Below are 22,034 nucleotides of genomic sequence, written 5' to 3' on the forward strand. Positions count from 1 at the left end.
ACAAACCAAAATCCTTTGTATCTACCTTCTCTAATGCCCCAGGACTCAGACTCTGATACGGACTCTGAAGAAATGGTTGTGGTTGAACCATTGGAACATGAGCCTCAGGGCACACCAAGACAGGAATCCCCTGACAAAGGTACCCTGAAAAAAAATGGAACAGTCAGCTGATGACATAAAGCTTCCAAGCCCTCAGACTCAGCAAACAGAGCAGAGAATAGGGCAAAGATCCTCAGTGAGGCTTCTTGCCAAGCAAGGAAATAACTCTCTTAATTAAAGAGAGCTGGCTGCAGTCTGATTTAAGTGGCAATCCTGATCCATGTTTCTGTTAGAAACAGCAATCTGACTGCCTGTTCTGGTGTGTTGTTCCTGTGTATTCTGCTCATACAGGAAAATCCTGAACTTCCAACCTTTGGTTAATGAACCTTGGCTTGTTGAATTTTGGATTGGATTTTGTCTTTGCTTCTGTACATTCCTGTTGGAAACAAACTGCCCAGCTTTTATTCAAGAGACTGTTTTGATATACATTTCATTCCTCTTCTGTCTTTCATCTTCTCAGCTTAGTACATTGCTACTATCAGCTGGCAAATACACCTGAAACAGGACACTTTCTATGTATATGATGTTGAGGTAATGGCTAGTATTATCAGGCAGACATTTACAACCAAAGGTTTAGACTAGAGTATTTAGCTATGGAGCAACCTCTAGTGATCGTTTGCAAATATGACACCCCAATTATTTTGCTTTCTCTGTAATAGAATCGGTTGGTTACCTTGTATATATTTCTGCTTCTCTATGATGTGCTGAGATCTATTTATATGAATTTGTGTTAGGTACAAAATTCTACTTGTATTATATTGGCAATTTTTCACTATAATTAATTGAAAGGATATTCTGATCAAGTAAAAACAAGATGGGAGTAGGTATAATACACAATATCACCATACCTCAAAAAGGCAAAAATAGCAGGATTCTGAGAAAAGCAAGCAAATAGTTGTGGTTTTTTATTTTTGGCTAATCAAAAGTTGTGGCTATTATACAAGAGATGTAAACTTTTTACTTTATTATCAGGTTTCTAGCAATCTAACAACTGGGGTACCAAAGAGTAAATAATTAAAGTTAGTTTATAATATCTTTTGGGGGACTGATTCCATAATGGCCAGGTTTCCATATCGGATTTCCCCCTTTTCTTTTTTAAACATCTTGTCTTAGGAAAGTCTTAGAAAACTTTAGAGTTTTATTTTACTTTAACATCTGGGTTGGTCTTAACAGAGTTTCTGTCTTCCTCACCCACTAGACTGCTTTATTTTACGTTGACAGATATTTTAAAAACAGTAGCATTATCAATATGCTGGACACGAACTGAAATAACTCGTAACAACAACTGAACAAAGCAATCTGGTCTGGCAAAGTTAGCAGCAACTTTTCTCATTGCAATATTTTTAAAAATACTTTCACCAGTTTCAGGAAAGGGTGGGTTCAAGTAGGGGTTTCCTGAGGCATTCAGAACACGATTTTAACGTAGCAGTGTGTTAAAAGAGGCCCCCAGGGAGTTTTGTTTTGGAACACACTGACGCCTACACATTATTATCTTTGCTACGTTTTGCAGTGTTGTGTGAAAATTATTTTTAATCTTTAGCAAAACATGCCTGTGTTTATCTAATATGCAGAAAAAGCTAAATAATTTAAAACAAAATCACTTTTCAAATAACTACATGTACAATCAGCCCTGAAACATAAAAGTCTAGCACAGATTAACAAGAAAGAGTTGGTTAGGGATCAAAGAACAAGTGTTTATTTTATTTCATGAATGCTAATAAAGACTTTCACTTATTTTTTAGAAAAAGAACAAAATATAAAGATAATAAAACATAAAGATGCAAATACATACATTCTTAGAGAAAACAATACATAAAAACTGCTGAAAAAACAACAGAAAGAAAAAGAAATAAAATAAAATATGTTACACTATTATATTATACATACATATTATACATATTTATATATTATGGGCTGCCACAAAGAAGATGGAGGGGGAGTGTCAACCTATTTTTCCTAACACCAGAAGGCAGGACAAGAAACAATGGATGGAAACTAATCAAGAAGAAAAGCAACTTAGAACCAAGGAGACATTTCCTAACAGTGAGAACAATTAACCAGTGGAACAACCTGCCTTCAGAAATTGCCACTTGTCTGGAATGGTATAAAGGCTCCTGCTTGTGCAGGGAGTTGGACTAGAAGACCTCTAAGGTTCTTCCAGTTATACTGTTATTCTGTTATTGTAACAACTATCAGTTACAATTCTATAAATCTGGATGAGAAGAAAAAGGTCTTCAAAGAGAAAAAAGAAAGTCTAGTTGCTTCGTGAAAAAGTATCTTTGGGATTACAATTCTATATGTACGTATGCAAATAAAAGTTAAAAGACCCAAGTGTATCTGTTGTCCAGTTTCGATTCCAGGTAACTATTATAAAAATTTCAAAAATATACAGACTTTATCCATACAAGTAATCCTCGACTTACAAGCTTGTCCATTACAATTGCAAGTTGTGACGGTCGTTAAGTGAGGTACCCATGATTGCCTCATTTAAGAATCCTTACCCCTGCTGTTCCCAATGCTGTCATTAAGTGGGAGATCTGGGGTAGGCAGCCCCCTACCCAAGGCACTCCACTTTTCACTTCCTTCTCCCTGGGGTCGCTTAGGTCTTGGATCTGCTTTCCATCCCACTGAGTCCTTCACTTTCCTCCCTACTTCCTATCATCAATTACACACTTACCTTCTGTAGATCTCTGAAGCTCTGGAGTTCTTGTTAGGGAAGGTGAGCAGGTCACTCCAAACCTTGGCACGCTTACATGCCATTCCAGAAGTGGGCACCATTTTTGAAGCGGCCACAATTCACTGCAGCCTCTCCAAAAATAGTGCTGCTTCCTGGATGGAACCCCTCAGCCTATGGATACCAAGAGGTGGAGCTTTCTGCTCTTCTTTAACGCACTTCACCCCTTGATATCCCTGAAGGCCACATGGATCTGTCCTGGAAGTGGGTGCCATTTTTGGAACCAACACAATTGTGGCCACTCCAGAAATGGTGCCTGCTTCCTGCAGGGATGCCGAGGGGTAAAGCAGATGTGCTCCCCTTCCCCAAACTAGATTAGATGGGTGGCCACACATCTAAGTGCCAGCTACGAAAGACTAGCCTATGATTTAAGTCATTTCCAACACAATGTATCGAATACAATAGGAGATTGTTTTTTAAACAGAATGAATTGAAACAACTACCTGTTGGAGTGGACCAGGTCTGATTCAGTACAAGTTTACAGAACTAATGTAAATTCAGTCAGACTTATTTGCTAAGAGTAGGTGGTCCAAACTATTTTAACTTTTATGAGTTAAAGTTGTATAGGTTAATGTCATTCTGTGTTTTTTAATGGAAGGGTTATATATACTGGTTCTGGAAGAAATGCGGGAGATAAAGATAATGAATGAATGAATAAACAAACAAGCATATTCTGATGTAAGAACTTTGAGCTCAGTTAGATTTACTCTGTTAACTTGGAGAAGATTATCGCCTACCTTATAAACTTCAAAGATTAACTAAAAGAAAGGCAAACTCAGGGGGGGGGGAAGGGGAACAAACCTGTTGGCTAAACTTTCTCATTATTTATATTTAGCATGTTACCCTTTTATGGAAGTCTGCTTTTAAGGGAAACCAAATTATTACTGCAACAATGCATTCTTTTGTTATATAGCCTAAACATGTCGATTATGTACGTGTAATGAGAGTGTCGTGTCTATATCCTACATCTACAAGGACAACTTTGAAATGTAAATGTTTCACATCCTGATCAACAAACACAAATATAAGAAACATGAAAGATTTACTTTTTTTCTAGGAAATTAGCTAAGCAGAAACTTAAGAACATTCCATACTTTTTAATAAAAAAATCCCTTATATTAATTAAGCTAATATTTGTTTTGAAAGATATATGTAGAAAAAAATACACTCAAGTATCAGGTATTAAGTTGCTCCACTATACCGTTTGGCAAAGATCAACATTTATTATAACATGACTAAGCATTTTAAGGCATGCAGATGGCATGCAGATCATGCTAAGCAAAACAACAGTACAAATTGTGTTATTAGAAGCTGTATTTGAGCAAGGAAAAGAAGCATAACAGTTTATGCACTAAAAAAATATTTTGCTAAAAGATAATGTCTCATATTGTTGCCTATTTCTACCAACAAAAAACCCTTGTCATTTGGTTAGTATGTATCTACATGTAGTCCTCAATTTATGACCACAATTGAACCCATAATTTCTGTTGCTAAGCATGACAATTGTTAAGTTAGTTTTGCCCCATTTTACAACCTTTCTTGCCACAGTTGTTAAGTGAATCACTGCAGTTGTTAAATTAATAACAAAGTTGTAAAGTGAATCTGACTTCCCCATTGACTTTGCTTTCCAGCAGGTAACAAAAATGATCACATGACCCCAGGATTCTGGAATCATCATAAATCTGAATCAGTTGCCAAGCATTCAAATTTTGATCATATGACCATGGTGCTACTGCAACGGTTGTTATGTGTGAAAAACACTCATAAGTCACTTTTTCTAATGCCATTGTAACTTTGAATGGTCACTACACAAATGATTGTAAGTCACAGACTACCACTAAACTAATGGTTGTAAGTCAAGGCAAGAAATTATTCACTCATTATTTTATTATGCTCTAGGAATATATCCCCATAATAAATGGGGCATTTTATTTTCTTTCATAATTTTTACCCCCTCTTCAAAAAAGGCATGAATGAGTGAAGTCAAGATTGGCTTCAAGCTCTTTCTATGCTCTACTACCTATGCTACTTCTCCTTTTGCATTAAGTTAGATAATTAAACCTCAAGGTAATGAGATTTCATTTTTTATACCTTTTTGAGGATGACTTCATCAATATATCTCACATGAAGGAGAGCAATAATATACCATATTAAGTATCGATTATGCCATATTATATATCAATAAAACCATCCACCCACATGCTAATTTTGTATATTGGATGCAAATATGTTAACCTTTTCATAGTTCAGAAGAGAAATGATGCTGAAAAGACAATGACAAGTCTAGAGAATGTTTAAAGAACAACTAATATGGGAAAAGACGGCCTGGAAGAAGAAAGGTATGAGGAACAGTTACAGACACTGGGAAAGAAACATGATAGTTGTCTTCAAATATCCAAAGGACCATAATGTTGAACATGAAACAGGTTTGTTATAGAGTTGTTACAAAAGATACATTGAGAAACAATGGATTTAAGGTATAAGGAAGATGATTTTGGTTAGGAAACATTTTACAGTAATAAGAACTTTTAATAATGGAACACATGGTGGCTACCAATCATAGATGGTCAGTAGTTCTCCCAATTTCCGGTATTATAAAACCAAGCTCTTAATACCTGCCTTAGAAGAGTTCAAGAAATCTTGACTGATTGTGCTTGTGTCACCTATATTTTGTATGTCTTTAACAACAACAAAAAATATTGCAATTCCTTAATCTTATTTTTTTTCTGCCCACTTTTATTTTGACCTGCGAGAAGCAGCAACTGTGAGAAAATACCCCAGCAGAAGCATCAGAAATAGAAACCAGCTAATAATAACTGCAAAAATTTGTAAAGTTGAAACGCTTAAAGTCCCACCACGTAAACAAAGGGAGAATAAACTCAGGCCAGTACAGTGGAAACAATTTTCCGCCTGCAAGCACCCGCCTCCTATTGGCGGGTAGTGGAGCATTCTAAGCCCCGCCCCCTCCCGCGCCCTGAGCTCATTCTCAACCCTACTTTCTCTCCCGTCGCGCGAGAATTTCGTGCATGTCAGTGCGCGTGTATTTGACGTCACTGCGCTTCTCGTCACTTAGAGCCAGCAGAAGGAAGTAGCCGCTAGTGACGGTGCAAAGATGGTAAGTGGGTCGCTGTGGGATTGAAGGGAGGCAAAAACGCGCGTGAGGGGGCCAAAAGGTTGGGAGGAGGAAACACGAGGCGCGAGAAAGGGAGGTGTAGGGAAGAACTGTCGTGTCGAGCCGAGGAGCGTTTGCTCTCGGGCTGTTGAGCGATGGCCAGAGAGAACCGGGTCTTGGCGAGTGTGTGTGTTTTTGTGTGTGTGTGTATGTGTGTGGGTGGGAGAGGTACCTTATGTTCTATGCTGGCCCATCCCTGGCTTCCCCGATGGGGTTCTACGTTATCAGAAGTAGGCCTGGTGATATCTTCGTTCCGAAGGTCCAGATGGGCGGCTACATTGTTACGTGCAGTCTTCTCCAGTCTGGAATTCTCCATCTCTTTCTTAACTAGCACAAAAGTTTTCTTGGGCAAAAACGGGAGCTGAAGTTACAAATTTCTGCAGGATATCAGTGGGTAAGGGATCATGATTTGATATTTATTGTAGCAGTTTATACAGGCAAAGATATTACTACATCTTCACATTTAAAAGGTTTTATAAGGGCAGTTTCGTTTTCTTATTTGCTGCTATACTTGTGCAGCTGCAGCAGAATACTTAAAAAAAAAAGCTGTGTTGTCAGTTTGCTTTTCTTCTATACTACTTAAGGAAGGCTGATTTTTTGCCAACGTAGGTTTGACAAAAGTTTACATGGACTTCATCATATTAATTAGATTTGATTGCAAGATTTATATCTAAACGTTGCTTTCCGTTTCAAATGCATTCTGTAGCCCAGGCGTGATTGCATACAGGCTTGAAAAAGCAGCAGTGAAGAAAAATTGATAATTCACTAAAGATATTAAACTAAGATTGGGAAAATCCAATTTCAAGTAGATCCTCTGCTTTGGAAGTTCATGTGGTGACTTTAGGCCAGCCAGTCTTTCAGCCCACTTTACCTCACAGAATTATGGCTATGGGGTAAAATTAGAAGAGGGAGTGTTATATATACCACCTTTGGTACTGGAGAAAAGGGTATATAATATAAATTAGGAAATAACATCTGTATGCAAATACCGGTTCTTCTGCCTTTGTTAATCCATTTGAATCAGTCTAGAAGAAAAATACATTTTTTCTGTTGATAGATGAACATATAACAAAGCAAGTTCCATTACTTGCAATGTTTGTAAGGAAAATTCAAAATCACATATTGATGAATAGTATTGTTAAAATTAGACAGGATGTATTGAACTGATGTGGATATTTGGAATTTTACATGAATTTTGCTAAAACATATAGTTGCAAATAAATGAATATACCATTATTAAGAAATAGCACTAATGTGCTGTTTGCAAATATTAAAACTATAGTAACAAGATCCAGCTCATAAATACATGCATTATTTATGGAAAAAAACAAATAGAGCAGTGGTTCTCAACCTGTGGGTCGGAACCCCATTTGGGGTCGAATGACCATTTCACGGGGGTCACCAAACCATGCTGTCCGCCATTTTTTCCCTTTTTCCTAGCTGTCCTACTCCCTCTTATTGGTGGCCACACCCACTTGGGGGTCACCACAACATGGGGAACTGTATTATGGGGTCACGGCATTAGAAAGGTTGAGAATCACTGAAATAGAGGTACAATCATCACACTGGGATACAAGTAAACATAAGAATGAAATGAATATTTGATTTTTAAAAATCCTAGCATTGATTAGAAATTGCTGAGAATTGATTTCCAAACAGTCATGTGTAAAAAGGCACTTTACTTTTTTGAATATAGTAGCATCACTCTAGATATTACATGGAAATGCAGTTTTTGAACAATGACAACCATTCACTTTGCCTTGGGACCAGACCAGTCTTGGTTATTTTTGCCGGATTGCTGTCTGCTGGCAAGATTTTTGCAGGATTTACTTTGCAAATATTTCATTTCCTTGGGGAAGCAATAGCACATTAGTTTCAGTGTCATTGTTGGAAGGATTTCCTGCAGTTCAGCCTCTTATTTACTTAATCTATCCAGTTTCGGGCCTTGTGCTTTAATAAGTCAGCTCATTTTAAATTTATACACTCTAAATATTTGTAAAATAGAGGTGTGTGTTTGGGAAAAGGAAGTGCCTGGAGATGTCAGGATTATGTGGTGCAATAACCCGTGCAGACTGGTTGTAAGAGACGCAAATAAGGTGCTGTTAAAATAAACAAGAAAAGCTGATGGTGGGAAAGGAAACAAGTGTTGCAAATGCTTGTGGGAATCTTGGCTTCATAGTCAGTATTACATCACCTTGCGTCTCAGCTCATAAATTAATCTGTTCTGTGTTCCCTGGCTCTGTTTGTGATATAGTCTTAATTTTATTTCATTGTATTGCTGCTTTCAGTGAACAACTGCTTAGAATTATGTACAACATTATGGGAATATTTAATATGTTTTAGAGGGGGAAAAATCCTGTAACTAAATAGATAAAGCATTGGGGAATCTTGTTCATCTCACTCGCTGACCCTATTTCTGCAATTTATAGTAGGTATTTCTCCTCTTTATATACTTTGCTTGTTTTATAATGGATTTTTGTCCTAAGTAAAACATTTTCTATGTCCCTTAGTTTTCAAATGTGTGTGTGTGTGTGTGTGTGTTTTTCAGGTAGATAAAGTACTTGGCTACCAGAGGCAAGTTCTCAAACTTTTTAGTAACTAATCCAAATTTACGGTTCCTATGCTCCTTTTACATTCCTGGAAGTGAGAATTTTTAGAGAATTTTAAACCTAGAAAGAATTGTTGCCATTTTATCTTCATTTGTTAGTGTCAAGTCCTTTGGTGAACCCTCTTTGTTTTTTAAAGTTTGATAGAAGTATGTTTACTCAACTTATAGGAACAAAGGTTTAAATTGTATTGTTGTAAGGAGTATTATGTTTCTTCTGTTTCAGAATACCAGAGGGCTTGGATCTCAGATGAAGGACTGCATTTCAATTCCTGATTTTTCAGCTAGTGGAACATTTGAAAGTCATGATGTGATACACAGCGGGTAAGTACCATGGGTTTATAGAAATAACAAGGTGAATTTCCTGTGTAATTGAAAGATCAAGTCATGATAATCAAAAGCGCTTCTGCCTGATCTGTGTGTACTTTTGTGAAAAATAGTGTGGAAATAGTTTATTTCCAAGTTCCAGTCAATTTCTAGAGTAGCATCTATTTGGAGGGTGATCTTTGTAATAAATTGACACTTAAATCTATTTTAATGTGTCGGATCTTCAGTCATTCAGTATAATTATAACTTCAGCTCCTTAACAGAAGTGTTCAAGATCAGGATAGCAAACCTTCTAAGTTTCAAAGGAATGGAGTCCATTTGTCACTTCCTTTTTCCAAATATCACTTTACCTTATTCTTATAATAAAAATATTTAATAACTTTTAGAACTTACATCCATAATAAATACTTAATATATAGATTATTTCTACAGAATTATTGCCCTAAAATATTCTCCAGAATGCTTCTGACTTGTTTAGGTAAAGGAACCAATTCATCTCTTGAATTAGGTGAAAATTTCCTTCTATTAGTAGCATATAGCTACCATTTCCCATCAGCTTGACATCTGGAATAAAGGGTCTGTGCAAGTGTGTATAGTTATATATGCTGGAAATTTGTGAGACTTCTCCTGTGAAAAAAAGATTTTGAAGCTGACTCCTTTTGTTACCAGACTGGTAAAAAAAACCATTTGTATGACTCTACAAACATAGAGCTCATTTTGTCTAACTAGTTCTGTAGCACTGTCTCTTTGAAATTCTTTTACCTATGAGTAAACAAATCACTGGAAAATATGTGGTTGCAAAGGGTTGACAGCAACTTAGTGGTAAAATATGTGAATGAGTAGGCTACTGAATATTTGGAGTCACACAGCATGCTAAGATATATTTTGTTATAAAATAACATTGGCTGCATTCCTATAGTATTGCAACTGCATGTTGCAGAGAACTCTGGAGTGATCAGCCTAGTTTTCAGGCAAACTGTCTAGTGTGGAAATACTCGTGCCTCATTCTTCTCTCATGATAGGTATAGTGCTAACTGAGAATAGCCTGGTAACTGATAGATAGGGCCACTTGAGAGTAAGCAAATCAAGAGTGGAATATTAAATGGTATCAATCATGGGGGATTTTTTTTTCCTTCCCATTAGTCATCTCCCTGCAATTTTTTGGCAAGGTTTTCAGAAACTGGCTTCCTAGGACTGAGACAAAGTGAGCAGCCCAAAATCACCCAGATGTGTCTCTGCCTAAGACAGGACAAGAACCTATAGTCTCCTGGTTTCTAGCCTAATGCCTTAAGACCAAACTAGCTAGTTAAGGGAAAAATAAGTCAAGTAGTGCTTGACTTATGACTACAATTGGGGCCAGAATTTCTGTTGCTATGCATTGTTGTAAAATGGTTGTTAAGCGACTTGTGCCTGATTTTACATCCTTTTTTTGCCACGATTGTTAAGCAAATGAGCCGAGGTGGCGCAGCAGTTAGAGTGCAGTACTGCAGGCCACTTTAGCTGACTGTGTTCAGCAGGTCAGCGGTTCAAATCTCACCGGCTCAAGGTTGAGTCAGCCTTCCATCCTTCCGAGGTAGGTAAAATGAGGACCCAGATTGTTGGGGGCAATGTAAATATATATATATATATATATATATATATATATATATATATATATATATATATATATATACATACATTGCTTACTGGTGTACACCGCTTAGAGAGTGCTTGCACTTAAAGCGGTATATGAGTCTCATAAATAAATCATTGAAGTTATTGAATCATATGGTTGTTAAGCAAATCCAGTCTCCTTCATTGACTTTGTCTGAATCGGGCTAAGAAGATTGTAAATGGCCATCACATGACCCTGGCACTCTGCAACCATCATAAATACATGCCAGTTGCCAAGCACCCGTATTTTGCTCATGTGACCATTGGGATGCTGCAATGGTTGTAAGTGTGAGAACTGTTCATAAGTCACTTTTTTCAGTGCTGTTGTAACTTGTGAACAGTCGCTAAACAAATGGTTTTAAGTCAAGGATTATCTGTATACAACTATTTACCTCACACTTCATACATGTCAAGGGCACTGGTAAATTCTGGAATACAATTAAACACAATTTAAAAAAACATTTTCAGTAGTATATTAGTGTGCTAAGGCAGGGCTTTTCAACCTTTTCCCTGATTGTACCACTTTTAGGATATGGCAATATTCGAGAACCACCAAGGTGTCAAAAACTTGATGACCCCCCCCCCCAAATCACCAACCTGTTCAAAGTTGCAATTGCACTGAAATGACTTATGACCATTTTTCACACTTATGACCATTGCAGCATGCCCAGGGTCATGTGATTTATATTTGGATGCTTGGCAACTGATTAATATTTATGATGGTCACAGTTTCCCAGGTTCATGTGATTCCCTTTTGAAACCTTTTGACAAGCAAAGTCAATGGCAGGGCTGCTGGTGGCCAAGTACTAAGGTGGGACTTACTTCCCTCCCTCTCTGCCTCCTCCTTTCTCATGCCCACTTCCTTCTGAAGGAAGAATTTGAAATCCCCCCCCCCATTTTCTCTCTTTCATATATTCATCAAACAAGGAAAAGCTTCCAGAGACAGAAAAGACAAACTGCTGAGTGAACTAGCTTAAAAAGGCACATTCCCCTTTAAGAATTAGCTACTGGCTAGAAAGCAAAGTTAAGGAGTGCAGCCGGCATTTAAGAAAAAAAAATGTAGTAGGTATTGGCTGCCGGTTAAGGCAGCCTCCCCAAATGGCTCCATTCATAAGTAAAGGAATGCTACAGGCAAAATCCTTTCAGGAGAAAAATATTTCAAAATCTGTTGCAGCAAAATTTACAGCTAACAATAGCAGAGCAATAGAAGCTAACATGAGACATCAGCCAAATAGAAATTGCCAAACACTCCTTTAAGAACACAAAGCCCACATTGCACAAATCCTAGAACTTCAAAGTCACAAAAGCACATAAGAATCTTTCCACTCTCCATCTCCCTCCCTCCCCCCCCCGTGCCTCACCTCTAGCCATTGCTGCCTTTTTTCATTCCCCGTGGAGGGCGACCCCTCCCCCACTGCATTTCTTGCCAGTTTGCTGCTGCCAGCATAGGTGGCTGCCACAGCAGTTGTAGATCGGCTCATGGCCGGCCATCTTGATCTTCTCTCCTCCCCCCACCCTCCTCCTCCTCCTACTTCTTTCCCTTTGGTGCAGCTAGATTTGACTTCGCCTCCTCCCAAGGCTGCTGCTTTTTCTCTCTCTCCCTCTCCCACCCAAACTGCCTCCTTTTATAGCCTCTCCTGTCTCCGGCCCCCTCCTCCTCCTTTCTCAGCCACTCTGCAGCTCCAGAGGACTCTCTCACAGTAAGTCCTTGCCTGCGTTGGCTCTTTCCCTCCCCCACTACACTTGGCTAGGCAGGGCTGCGTACCACCTACCACTCGTTAATGTATCATAGGTGGTACGCGTACCACCAGTTGAAAAGCCCCGTGCTAAGGGCTGTAATATAGTGAACATGACAGTGATAAAAATGAAGAACAAATAAGTGCTTTCTGTCAAATTTTCAGGGTTTTAGAATTCGAAGTCTGTATTTGGAACTAGACATTGACACATATATTTGCCTTCATTAACAAGATTTTAATGTAAGGTTTTATGTGGTATCTTTGTTTACTTGTGTTTGTAGTTTTCCACATGTGAAGAGTGAACTTTTTCCTGTTCATCCTTTGGAACTTTCAGAGAAGAATGTAAGTAGAAAGGAATATTATAGATATAGATATTTTAAAAAATGTTCATAGTAAAATTTATATTTTCAGATGCCTGAACTAAAATCAGAATTAATTGAGAGATTCTAAACAAGCAATAAATTACAGAATAGACACTTTTGAATAATTAGTACAAGCTGCAAAAATCATAGCACAGTGCAGAACATCCTGGTGGGATTATGAGGGAAGAGGAATGTTGAAAATTCCATTGGAACGTAGAATTTCTATTGTCAATCATATCTCGTTGGAGAAGACTAAAGAGATAATACGTGGAAGACACAGAAGTGGTTATGTTGATGGATTTTGAAGAGAAATTGAATGAAGAAGAGCAAATATTTGCCCAGTGAGATCCATGATTGATTGAGGAAAGAAGAAAATAAAGTAGGATAGAGGAAAATATGAAGAGCTTGGTTTCGTATGGCTCATTGCTTGGACTGGTTTACTACTAGAATTTTCAATTCCCTAAAAGAAAATTAATTCAGTTATATTGGGAGACTAAAGTTTTTTTTAATTATTTCTTATTTAAAAATTCTGTCTGATAGTAAAAAATGATACAAATTTAAATAAGAGTAAAGAATAAAGAAAAGCAGTCAGTAAATAAAGAAACAAAAAGAAAAATAAAGGTGCTGCTTTTAATCTTCTTTGCAGCAGTTACAAATTTATCGTATTTTCTCCCTCTTTAAAGGTATATCATGATTACTTTCTTCTGATATTTTACCCTCTCTAATCATCAAATCCAGTTCATTTTTTTCCATTTTCAGCAAATAGTCACAAAGAGTTTCCTTCACTAGTAAATGTACTTGTTATCTTTTCACTGATCAAGTAAGTCAATTTTGCCATTTCTGACAACGGTCATCTTCACCATTCCTCTTTTGTAGGCATTTCCAAATGTTTTCATTTTTGTGCATATAATCTCACTAGGGGAGAGGCTGCAGGCATTAGATGAAAACCAAAATCCTTTTTCATTTGTACATGCATGTAGGTGAAAACTCTAGATAGAGTAATTGTTAATCAGCAATACTACAGCTACTATTCGAGAATTGGAAGATAGAAATGGAGAAGAGCAGCATAGCTAATATGCAAGCTGGCATTTAATATGTAATTTAATATAATGTTTGCTCTAATTTAAACTTAGGTTAATTATGTATAGAAACTAAACCTAGAAAAATGTAGGTTTTAATATAATTTTAAGATGATTTTTTTAATCTCATAGTGCACATAACTCTATATGTATCTTGATATAGTAGCTTAAAACATTCAATACTTTTAAGGAAAGCTAACATTAGCAAAAAATTATGTATTAAATTATACTTTTAGAAACATTTATTGGATTTCTAATTTACCCTTTGGGGTATGACCTTCAAGAAAATTTTTACATTTAAGTCTGAGAAGCTTGGATCATTCATCTGTTCATTACATGGGGTCACATGAATTCAGATGGTGTAAAATAGCAAAGCTCTATGTTAATGGAAAGGAATGTTTGAGCATTCTTATTCTGGACAGGAGATTTTTTCCTGTTCAATGAGAAAAAAAATGAATAATAGCATTCTCTGTGTGCATAGTTTTTACTAAGTTAATTCACATCTGATTGCCTGGACTGTAAAATAATGTTCTTAACATTTCTTTTGGTAGTTTTCCTTAACTCAAGATAAAATGAATTTTTCAACTCTGAGAAATATTCAAGGGCTACATGCGCCACTGAAGTTGCAAATGGAATTCAAAGCAGTGAAACAGGTATGCTTATTTTCAACAAAAAATTTCTCCAGATTCTAGTTTATTTTTAAGGAGCTAAAATAAAAGTTAAAATTTGCAGTTTTAAAAAATCTTGGACAGTTAACAGCATGACACAAAATTAAAAGTGTAGGACAAAGGCATAAAGCAAAAAAACCCCAACATAGTAATGCCTGAGGTAGCAATTAACAGGGCATCTTATACTTAACCAAAATAACTCGCAAACTGGTACTCTTGGATTCCCCAGATAATGGGCAAAAATGTTCATGTTCAAAAATGTTCATGGGCAAAAAAGTTAATTTTGGTAGGATTTTATCTGAGCTTGTTTTGCAATATCCGGAACCTCAGGATACCAGTTTAGAGCTTCCATAGTACAGGTGGTCCTCAACTTAACGATTATTCACTTAGTGACCAATTCAGAGTTATGACAGACAGACCTGAGTTCTGGTAGCTACACACCCTCCCCCACAGCCATGTGACCCCAGTTAGGGTGCTTGGCAACCAGCTCATTTTGTGGCTGATTGCAGTGTTCCATAGTTACATGACTGCAATTTACAGTGGTTTTTCTATTTTTGTGCCCCTTTGGGCCAGTTTCTAGCAAAAAACACCCTTTGAAATACATAGATTAGCTTAACGATTGTCTTGTTCACTTAACGACCACTACAGAAGAAATCAGATTGGGCCCAGTAATTTGAGTGCCATCATGGCCATCATGATTTACTATGGAAATTCTGGCTCTATTATGTACATCGAAGACCTATAAGTTTGGCATGGCATAAGGTGATGATTTATAACTGTAGGATTCTATACTTGAGTGCCCATAGTATAAATTAGATTTAGTTGGACTTCATTTCTCATCCCTACATTCTTTTAATTTATTATTTCTTAGTCCTTCTCTGAGTTTTGCCTAACTGCTTTATCCAAAAGAGAATGGGTAGCCCAGTGATGGCGAACCTTTTAGAGACCAAGTGCCCAAACTGCAACCCAAAACCCATTTATGCATTGTCGGGTGCCGGGTGGGTGTGGCCCATTGGGTGGGCATGGCCCATTGGGTGGGCGTGGCTGCTGTGGTAACAGCAGACTGGGTGGGACTAAAAAGTTCAATCAATCCCAACTTTGCAAGATCTTTTTTTTTCCCGTGAGAAGTTGAAATTGACTGATTGATTGAACCTTTTTGGTTTTTTTGTACACAGCGACAGAGGCCGAAAGCGAAAAGGTTTTATAAAACCCAGCTGAAGGCCTAGGACTGGGTCAACGGCACGCATGCCCACAGAGAGGGCTCTGAGTGCCCCCTCTGGCATGCGTGCCATAGGTTCGCCACCACTGGGGTAGCCGTTTATGTGTTTTGTCAGAATTATTAACTGAATATAAATTAGCCCTCTGGATTTATTTGGAATAAATCTCACTATCTGCATTGAAACTTACTTTTCGATAAGTACACATAGAATTGTGTGAGCTTCACTTAACCTTTGCAAAGCCATTATTTCAAATTCTTTAGGGAGCCTTACTAGGCATTATGTGTTGGGGAACAATCCCTTCACAGAACCATTTGATTTTTTATGCTATTAAGTATAATGTAATTAACACTGATACATCTATTGTCTGAAGAGTTGTCATTTCCCCCCCCCCCCTGGTAACTTATTTTTCAAATGGAAGGGTCATATTAAATATGTAGACAAAAATGAAACTGTGAGACTATAATGTTATTTTGAAGAACAATTATTTCTTCTTGCTGACATCTCAGAAGAAGAGGTGAGATATTGTTTAACTGCAGTGTTTCTATATGGTGGCAAAAGTAATGCTAAAGTTCATATTTTTAAAATGTATATTTTCAATACATTGCATGCTACATTTACATCCTTCAAACATTAAATGGGTGGAATATAAAAAGTGCAGCCTAAGGGAGCAACTTGATATTGTTTTGCTTGTTCCTTTAATATATATCATTATTAATAAATATGGATGGCTAACTTGTAAAATCTTTTGTAGATCCAGAGCCTGCCTTTCCTTCACAGCTCTAATCTGGCACTGGATATCTTGAAAGGCAATGACGACTGCATTGGATTTGAAGATATTCTTGGCGGTAAGGATCTTTCTGAAGTTTGAACAAGTTACAGGGAGAGAAGACTGAACTTGGTCATATTCCCATGTTGGCACAGTTATATGCATGGCCCATACATTGCTGAGGGCTAGTAATAGAAGCAACCTATGGACATATTTATTATCCCCTGCCCTTGTGTTTCTTAAAAATTTTAATAAGTATCTACAGATAGTCCTTGACTTACAACCACAATTGACCCCAAATTTTCTGTTAAGTGAGACATTTGTTATATCAGTTTTGTTACATTTTATGACCTTTCTTGCCACAGTTGTTAAGTGAATCACTGCAGTTGATAAGTTAGTAACCTGGTTGTTAAGTAAATCTGGCTTCCCCATTGATTTTACTTATCAGAAAGTTGCAAAAGGTGATCACATGACCCTGGCTCACATAAACATGAACCATATTTATATGAACCGTCGTAAATATGAACCAATTGCCAACCATCTGAATTTTGATCACATGATTATGGGGATGCTGCAATGGTTGTAACTCTGAAGAACAATCATAAGTCACTTTTTTCAGTGCTGTTGTAACTTTGAATGGTCACTAAATGAATTGTTGTAAGTTGAGAACTGCCTATAGTTGTTTACTATGAGGAAATGCTGGATTAGAATAGGTCTTCAGTCCAATCCAGTGGAATTACTTTTCATATATGAAACAGTCCATTTAGACATTTTGTAGAGACAGCAGGGAAGAGAGGACATATTTATGTGTGGGATGTCCAGAACTGAGTAAACATTGTAAGAAATTACCTCTTATATAAGAAACAAATACTAGAGTTTGTTCAGGCTACTCTTAACCTGAATAAATTAAATTTGCTCAATATAGATTAAGACACAAAGTGTATTGCATAAATGACATGTTTTCTGCCAAACTTGCCTTCAATTGTCTTAAATTAACATTTTACTAAATCTCTTTTCCAGATCCTGCACAAAATGAACTAATGGCAGAGCCTCATTTGATGGTTGAACATAAACTTGGTTTATTATAATACTTACACATAGCTTTTTTTTGTTCATTATAAGATTCTTACTTGTGTCCATGAGGGATGAAATAAACTATATTAAATGAAAATGAAACAACGCTTGTTTTGATACCCAGTTTCTCACCAACTCAGTGAAAAAAGCACAATGTTATAATCATCTTGTTCTGCCAAATGTCTTATGAGTTGGTTTAAGAAAAGGATATATGACTATCTCCAACATTATAGCAGCTCATATTTATAGTTAGAAAAGGCCATACATCAAAATATATTCAGATATAGGAAATTATGAAATTGTTAGGATTGGAAAAGAAGAAGAACTTTTTGCAATTTTAAAGCAAGAAATTTGCAGTTAATTTTTTTTTGCTCCTGATGGTTGATGTCTTTTAAACAATAAATAACATTTTCAATAAGCATTGGGACTTTTTCTGAGTGTTTAATAGCATCTTCAAAACTGTCCACCCCGAACAGGACTTGTTTTTGTTAGGAGGCAATTGAGTTACATGTAATGGTAGCCTGTTTGTCACTAATGCTGTTTTAAGACAGAAGCTGAGTCTGGTAATAGCAATCATAAGAGCAGATTCTAGCCTCTAATACATTCTTTTGTCTGCCTGAAATAATACCTCTCCATTGACCCTCATTCTCTTGGCAGGCACTCTTGCTTTCAGAATAATCTCTTTGATAAGTTGGAGTTAAGGTTGGTTCGTTGTCAGGACACTTGTGATATTTGGTAGCAATAATGGCTGTTATCCAGTTATTAATCTTCAATTATTTGGCAGCCTTCACCCACTTCAAAGACTCGGGGCATATGTCCCTCCTTCCCCACCTTGGTATGGGAATACAGGTTCCCATCTGATAACTGAATTAGCTAAGCCAGTGATGGCGAACCTTTTAGAGACCGAGTGCCCAAATTGCAACCCAAAACCCACTTATGTATCATCGGGTGCCGGGTGGGTGTGGCCTATTGGGTGGGCGTGGCTACGGTGGTAACAACAGACTGGGTGGGACCAAAAAGTTCAGTCAATCAATTCCAACTTTGCGAGATCTTTTTTTTCCCCCACGAGAAGTTGAAATTGATTGATCTTTTTTTTTGAGCACGGTGGCAGACACCTAAAGCAAAAAGTTTATAAAACCCAGCTGAAGGCCTAGGACTGGGGTGGGGCGTGCGTGCCCACAGAGAGGGCTCTGGGTGCCACCTGTGTCATAGGTTCTCCACCTCAGAGCTAGGCAGTAAAATGAGCTACTGACAAGAATTCTCAGCAGTTGCTATATTGGGGGGGAGGGGGGCAGGGTAGATAAAGCTAAATACGATTTTTAAGTCTTCATGGCCTGTTCAGCATCACGATTTTCAACAACTACATCTTTCTCCTTGTTTAAATTCATAGTTATGACACCAGGGATATCTGTTGGCATTTTTTTTCCTGTTGTTCACAAATTAGCATTTCATTTACCTTCATGTTGATTTAAACTTTTAGCTTCAATAGGGATAACTGCATATTAAAAATTACCACAGTATCACTAAAGTTTACTGGCATAATCTTGGAGAGCTCTGAGATTGTAAGAATGTGAGTGGAACACGCCACTTATCAACCCTGCCTTAGTCCCATTCAAGATTTTGGAGCAACAGCTTTTCCCAAGTTCAATGCAAGACTGCCACTTCCCCCACTTATTCCTGCATATATTCCAATTCTACATATATGCATACATACATGACCTGATAATGGAGTAGGTTAAGAACTAGTTAGTAAGCCAGGATTTCAAAACTACCTCCCTGTGTAGTTTTAGCTCCTTTGAATAATTACCTGTAACTTGTTTTCTACTATCTATTTATAATCTATAATCCTTTTTTGTTTTTTCTTGTATTGGATACTTTTTAAGTTGTCACGTTAGAGAGAGAATGGTTTAAAATCATTCAGTGAGTTGCCATAACTTAAGGCTGGATTTCAGCTTAAGTGTCTCCATTCCTGACATAGAGCACACTGATTCTCAACAAACAGGTTAACAAGCATTTTGGGGCTACTTAGGAAGGAAGGATAGTGAGATCATTTTAAATGATGGGGAGATGTGCAGAACTTGCTTCCCATTTCCTAAAGCCACCAACAGTTACATGAAGTACAGTCAATTACAAGCAGGAACACATTGGAAATTCAGTGGTAGCTTCAGGAATCTACTGGAAACCAAAAAGCTGAATTCAATTTGCCAGGCTGGATTGCTCCCCCAGCATCTAGTTCTATGTTTGGAATAAGAGAGCCTCCACATTCTGAGCAAATGGCAGGAAGCGAAAAGGTTGTCCTCACTTTGGGTTCCATGCATAAAATCCATCTGTAGATGGATCATGTATCTGGCATCTGCAGTTTAAATCTTCGTGCTAATCATGTGACAAACTATTCCAAGATGCGGCAGCAGAACACTGCAAAATAATGTGAGACAACAAAATAATACACAAGAAGTTACAAGAAATTCACTAAGCCATCAGCAATATTTTTCATATAGGCACTGAATGGGATTCCTTGAAATGCAGACCAAAGCGCTAGAAATTTCTTTTATCTCATTGCTTTGAATGCTCTATGGCATCTGGATGAGTTAGCCCCTTTTAGATTAGATTACTCACGCATAAGTATAGAAATAGGATCATGTCTCACAGCACCGAGCAAGTACGACTTTTGCGCTTGCAACATCTTGGAAGAGAAGCATAATTTTATAGTTATATGGCAATTTAAAACAGTATCTGTAAACCAAATTAGATACACATCTTTGGTTCAATTACAGAAGCATAAAAATGCAAAAGGTTTCTGAACCAGATGGAAATGTATATAAGAATTATATTCAAACATGTGAAAGATTACAAAATATGCATAACTGCAATGGTACACAGTAGAACACAAGACTGCTTCTCCAATCATAGTTTTTAGTCTTTATTAGCAACAGTAAAATGATGTGTATTTACAAAAATACAAAAGCCACAACTACTAAAGGTTGTAAAGTACAATCCTATATGGAATTACCCACAAACCACGCAGTGTTCAATCGAGCCAATACATTACCAAGTGCGCTCTGCTACTAATGCATTTAGGCTACTACCCCTTCTTGCTCATTTCACCTTGGTTTAAACATAGTCTTCAACAGCAGCTGAAGACATAATAAATACCTGCTCTGCAGGCAGTTACGTATTGCAGTACAAGCACTGCAGCCCTGTATATGTCATTTTCATTATTTATAGTAAAATTTTCCTAAAATGATCACTGATGCATGGCCCTGCTACTTGCCAGTTCCCAAGCAAAGTAAGAATACCATTTAAAACCCCTTATTCTTATGTCAATATATAGTGCACTCCAAAAGAAACAACACATAAACATTGCAGATTAGTTGACTTTTTGACACACGTGATTTGGTAGATCATGTGACTCGCATGTCTAAAATGTACATTTTAATACATTCGGGCAGAAGTGCAGTGGGTGCATTAAATTAAAGGATTTAACAGAAGGTGGCAAACATCAGATAGTTTCAACTTATTTTTCTGTTAATATTCTAATATTATTTATATACCTTTTAAATTATTTTTATAAATAGCACAACGTGAACATACCTAACATTCCTCCTTTATTTTCTCCATAGCAACAACCTTGTGAGGTGGGCTGGGCTGAAAGAGAGTGACTGACCCAGTCACCCAGTTGGCTTTCATGCCTAATGTAGAACTAGAATTCACAATCTCCTGGTTTCTAGCTTGGTGCCTTAGGCATGAGGCCAAACTGGCTCTATTGAGAAGAATCTATTTTGATTCATAAAATTAAGAGGCAGAGGCTTTCAAAGACAGTATAGAATAAGAAGAGAGGTTTTCGGTGGGTTTACTCTTGCATAAAGGGAATGATGCCACTTTATTGAATCACAATACATAAATTTGTTGATTGTTCCACACGACCGGAAAAATCACCTCATTCCCATATCCCTCTGTATGGAGCAGTGGTTCTCAACCTGTGGGTCAGGACCCCATTTGGGGTCGAACAACCATTTCACGGGGGTCACCAAACAACGCAGTCCGCCATTTTTTTCCCCTTTTCCTTAGCTGTGCTACTTCCTTTTATTCTATTGGCTTTTGAAAGCCAATAGAATAGACACTCTTGAATAGCGTCTAATTCTATTTGCTTTCAAAAGCCAATAGGAATTGCCCAGGCTGTCTCTGCCCTGCTGAGCCCACCAAAAGTCCCATTCTGCAAACAGTGCTGCACCAGTTGAGTAGTCCTTGACTTACGACCGGTTGAGTAGTCCTCGACTTACGACCGGTTGGGGGTTGCGGCATTAAAAAGGTTGAGAACCACTGGTATAGAGGATACAAGCTACTAATGTGGCCCTTTGAATTCCATGTTTTTACTTGATTTCAGTGCAAAGTGTGTGGGGGGGTTGTATTACAGCATTGCTACAATTTTCTGCTCATTATGATTGAAAAATCTGAGGCAGAGGCAAGTATCCAAGCAAGGGCTTCTCAACTGCATGAGAGAAATTCATTAAACAGGCTGGTGGATCAGGGCATGCCTGT

At 37.5% G+C, this 22,034-nt stretch overlaps 1 protein-coding gene across 1 annotated transcript; it reads left to right on the forward strand.

Moving 5' to 3' along the window:
• The first annotated feature begins 5,818 nt into the window (after positions 1-5,818).
• LOC120314146 (proteasome maturation protein) lies at positions 5,819-17,916 on the forward strand. Its single transcript, XM_039356936.1, has 6 exons — positions 5,819-5,948; positions 8,837-8,934; positions 12,608-12,668; positions 14,319-14,420; positions 16,407-16,500; positions 17,442-17,916. Exons 1-6 carry the CDS (start codon positions 5,946-5,948, stop codon positions 17,507-17,509), a joined length of 426 nt encoding a protein of 141 aa, XP_039212870.1. The 5' UTR covers positions 5,819-5,945; the 3' UTR covers positions 17,510-17,916.
• The last annotated feature ends 4,118 nt before the right edge of the window (positions 17,917-22,034 follow it).

This window comes from Crotalus tigris, unplaced genomic scaffold (genome assembly GCF_016545835.1).
Source record: "Crotalus tigris isolate CLP2741 ecotype Arizona unplaced genomic scaffold, ASM1654583v1 scf7180000017573.2180621, whole genome shotgun sequence".
NCBI classification, from domain to species: Eukaryota; Metazoa; Chordata; class Lepidosauria; order Squamata; family Viperidae; genus Crotalus; species Crotalus tigris.